The sequence below is a fragment of the Otolemur garnettii genome, unplaced genomic scaffold, assembly GCF_000181295.1.
Source record: "Otolemur garnettii isolate 467f Iridium unplaced genomic scaffold, OtoGar3 scaffold00044, whole genome shotgun sequence".
NCBI lineage: Eukaryota > Metazoa > Chordata > Mammalia > Primates > Galagidae > Otolemur > Otolemur garnettii.
In genome coordinates, this window is record NW_003852439.1 from 10,894,994 (window position 1) to 10,899,245 (window position 4,252).

A 4,252-nucleotide genomic window follows, 5' to 3' on the forward strand; every position below is an offset into this window, starting at 1 on the left:
AACGCCTGGCTATTTTTTGGTTGCAGCCATCATTGTTGTTTGGCGGGCCCAGGCTGGATTCGAACCCACCACCTTAGGTGTATGTGGCTGGCGCCTTAGCCACCTGAGCCACACAGGTGCCGAGCCGTGTTTTTCTTTTTTTGAGACAGAGTCTTGCTTTGTCTCCCTTGGTAGAGTACTGTGGCATCACAGCTCACAGCAACCTGAAACTCTTGGGCTCAAGTGATTCTCTTGCCTCAGCCTCCTGAGTAGCTGGGACTACAGGTGTCCACCACAACACCTGGCTATTTTTAGAGATGGGGTCTTGCTCTGGCTGGTCACGAACCTGTGAGCCCAGGCATTCCACCCATCTTGGCCTCCCAGAATACTAGGATTACCGGTGTGAGCCACTATGCGTGGCCTGAAATGTTTTTCTTGTGCACATTCTGGTCCCTGAAACATGGCATCAATTTACCTGCATACTCATAGGTACCAATTTCTCCATTTCATCAGGAAACCATCAATACTGGCCCTTTTGTGATGCGTTCCACGTGTCGGAGATGTGGTGGCCGTGGCTCCATCATTATATCTCCCTGTGTGGTCTGCAGGGGAGCAGGACAAGCCAAGCAGAAGAAGCGAGTAGTGATCCCTGTGCCTGCAGGTGAGCTCAAGGGTTCTCTTTGTCCATGGGCTTGCTTGGATAGGGCTGAGGTTTTATGCCCCGTGTGACTTGGCTGTTGGTAGAAGCTGTGGTTGAGGCCTTGGAGCCCCAGGCTGGAGTAAGACCCTCTTCAGTCGATGATCCAGCAGTGTCCCCATTTGCCACCCCATCTATACCTAGAACATCCTTGCCATCTTTCTCTTTGTGCCAGTTATCCTTAAAATCTGCATTTCACATGTCAAATTATAAGAAACCTGATGTGCACACCCTGCTGTCTGGTGAGGAGCAGCTCCGGACTCCCAGTTTCCTCTCCTCTCTCCCCTCCATCTTCAGTCAGTGGTCCAGCAATGTCCCCATTTGCCACCCCTCTTTCCCTGAACTCTGCATTTGCTGTTCCTGTGTCTGAAATTTTATACTCCAGCTCCTTCCAGTAGTTAAGGTTAAGTAACACTGTTCTTCTTAGAGATGCCAGGGAAGGCTCCCTCCCTGTTTTTTTTTTTTTTTTTGAGACAGAGTTTCACTTATTAACCCTCGGTAGAGTGCTATGAAGTCACAGCTCACAGCAACCTCCAACTCCTTGTGCTTAGGCGATTCTCTTGCCTCAGTCTCCCAAGTAGCTGGGACTACAGGCGCCCACTACAATGCCCAGCTATTGTTTTGTTGCAGTTTGGCTAGGGCTGGGTTTGAACCTACCACCCTCAGTATATGGGGCCGGTGCCCTACTCACTGAGTCACAGGTGCCGCCCCTCCCTGTTATTTTTGTTTAGTTTTTAGAGATAAGGTCTTGCTCTGTTGCCTAGGCTAGAATGCAGTGGCACAATTATAGCTCACTGCAACTTCAAATTACTGGGCTCAAGCAGTTCTCTTGCCTCAGCCTCCCAAGTAGCTGGAACTATAGGCATCTGCCATCATGCCTGGCTAATTTTTCTATTTGTTGCAGAGATGAGATCTTGCTGTGTTGCCCAGGGTGGTCTAGAACTGCTGGCCTTAGGCAGTTTTCCTCCCTTGGCCTCCCGAAGTGCTGGGGTTATAGGCATGAGCCTGCTGTTTAGATGTACTTTCTCTGGATTTATGATCTTTTCCTTCTAAAAACACTTCTGTTTGTAATTACACATTTATAAGTGTTATCATTTGATTAATACCATTTCTCCTACTAGACTATAAATTCCCTGAGACTAGTCATGCAGCAGGTGTTGAGTGAACTTGAATGAATGTCTCCAAGGCACTCTTGTTCCTCATTAATAAGAAAGAGAGGGGCTGGACGTGGTTGTTCATGATATAATCCCAGCACTTAGGAGGCTGAGGCAAGTGGATCGCCTGCACTCATGGGTTCGAGACCAGCCTGAGCCAGAGCAAGGCCCTGTCTTTAAAAATAGCCTGGCATTGTGGCGGGTATTTATAGTCCCAGCTACTTGGAAGGCTGAAGTAAGAGGATTGCTCAAACCCAAGAGTTTGAGGTTGCTGTGAGTTGTGATGCCATGGCATTCTACCCAGGGTGACACAGTGAGACTCTGTCTCAAAAAAAAAAATTGATAAAAAATAAATAAAGAGGCTTGGTGCCTATAGCTCAGCAGTTAGGGTGCCAGCCATATGCACTGGGGCTAGTGGGTTTGAACCGACCTGGGCCTGCCAAACATCGATGACAAGAACAACAAAAAAATAGCCAGGCTTTGTGGGTTGTGGCAGGTGCCTGTAGTCCCAGCTACTTAGGAGGCTGAGGCAAGAGAATTGCTTAAGCCCAAGAGGTTGAGGTTGCTGTAAGCTGTGACTCCACAGCACTCTACCAAGGGTGACAAAGTAAGACTCTGTCTCAAAAAAAAAAAAAAAAAAAAAAAGAAAGAAAGGAGGGAGGAAAGAAATAAAGAGGAATAAGCAAGGGAACCCATGGGTTATAAATGAATTTCAGATAGAAAATGCTGTGAGAGGTACTGTAATCATTGTTCTCTTCTGAACTTTTCTTGTTCTAGGAGTCGAGGATGGCCAGACTGTGAGGATGCCTGTAGGAAAAAGAGAAATTTTCATCACATTCAGGGTAGGTGAAGCTGTCCGTACAGCTTCTCTTGGGCCCTTATGCTGTTGGAGTGGTTGCAGGAGAGACTGTTCTTTTTTTTGTTGTTGTTGTTATTGTTGTTTTGAGAGAGTCTCACTCTGTCACCCTGGGGGTAGAGTGCTGTGGCATCATAGCTCATAGCAACCTGAAACTCTGGGCTCAAGAGTTCTTCTTATCTCGGTCTCTCGAGTAGCTGGGACTTCAGTTACCTGTCACAGTTGTCCAGCTAGTTTTTGTATTTTTAATGGAGACTCTTGCTTAGGCTGGTCTTGAACTCCTGAGCTCCAGCAGTCCACCTGCCTCAGCCTCCCAGTGTGCTACTAGGTGTAAACCACCATGCCCAGGCAGAGGCTGTTCTTGAAGTGAAGTCAGAGCTTGAGGGGAGAGTGTCTTGCCATTCATGTTTCTGAGCAGACAGTGGCCTAGATGTGGTTATTAGGTATTTGCTTCTAGGAAGGTGTGGAGCAAATAAAACTTCTTCAAGGTGTTTACAGGTTAGAAATACAGGACACATAAAAATATAGAAAACATCTTGTGTTTTTATTTATGTATCAAATTGTTGACAGAGGCAGTAAATGCTAAGGGTACTATTTTGCATACTGTACACAGAGGGCAGACCTTGCTTTTTTGAAATAATGGAGGCATCAGAGAAGATAGAGCCTTCTACCGGCAGTTCTACCTACGTAGGTATAGCTTATGCCAGAGTGTGCAAGATACTGACAGTGTCTTATTGTCCTTGAGCAAGAGAAGGGCCAGTGAATGTCTGTGGACGACATACTGCATGGTAGTGGGGAGAGAAGAGCCAGAGCCACCATGCTGGCATACAATATTGGTTACAAATCACAGGGGAAGAAGGCAGGTTAAAGGAGGCACCTGGGCACAGAAGACCACCTGCCTAAAGCTGCAGCATGTCAAATGCTATTGTATATTATTCAGGCACATGGAAATACACAGCAAAGGTGAAGAGATGCTTTCAGGAATGATAAATGCTAAATTCAAGGCAGTGCTTAACTGAGGAGTACAGGGAGGTTTCAGCTGCGCTGGCAGTGTTTTCTTACCTATGCTGGCTGCAAGTACACCCTGCTGGTTATATTATTTACTTTGTCTTTTTGTACATGTCAAATATTCCATAATTTAGAACAAAAACAATAGCAGTGTTAAGGGCAAATGTTCTAGGCTGGGAAAGATAAGTCACAAAGCTGGGGCCAATCTATAAGGAAAGTTTCGTAGAGAATTCAGCTATTGTTCCCATCTAAATAGAGAAAAGAAAGAGAGAGAGGGAAGAAGAAATAATTGAGGGAAGGGTGGCTCCTGTGGCTCAAGGAGTCGGGCACCGGCCCCATATACCGGGGGTGGCGGGTTCAAACCTGGCCCTGGCCAAACTGCAACAAAAAAATAGCTGGGTGTTATGGCGGGCGCCTATACTCTCAGCTACTCAGGAGGCTGAGGCAAGAATATTGCCTAAGTCCAAGAGTTGGAGGTTGCTGTGAGCTGTGTGATGCCACGGCACTCTACTGAGGGCAATAAAGTGAGACTCTTGTCTCTACAAAAAAAAAAAAAAA

General features: G+C 46.6%; 1 protein-coding gene across 2 annotated transcripts in view; it reads left to right on the forward strand.

Moving 5' to 3' along the window:
* The window catches only part of DNAJA3 (DnaJ heat shock protein family (Hsp40) member A3), a 35,774-nt gene that overhangs the window by 23,392 nt on the left and 8,130 nt on the right, over positions 1-4,252 (forward strand). For both annotated transcript variants that reach the window (XM_003790941.3, XM_012805806.2), the window contains exons 5-6: positions 493-640; positions 2,608-2,672. In XM_003790941.3, the coding sequence (XP_003790989.1) occupies positions 493-640; positions 2,608-2,672 (213 nt within the window). The remainder of the gene's footprint in view (positions 1-492; positions 641-2,607; positions 2,673-4,252) is intronic.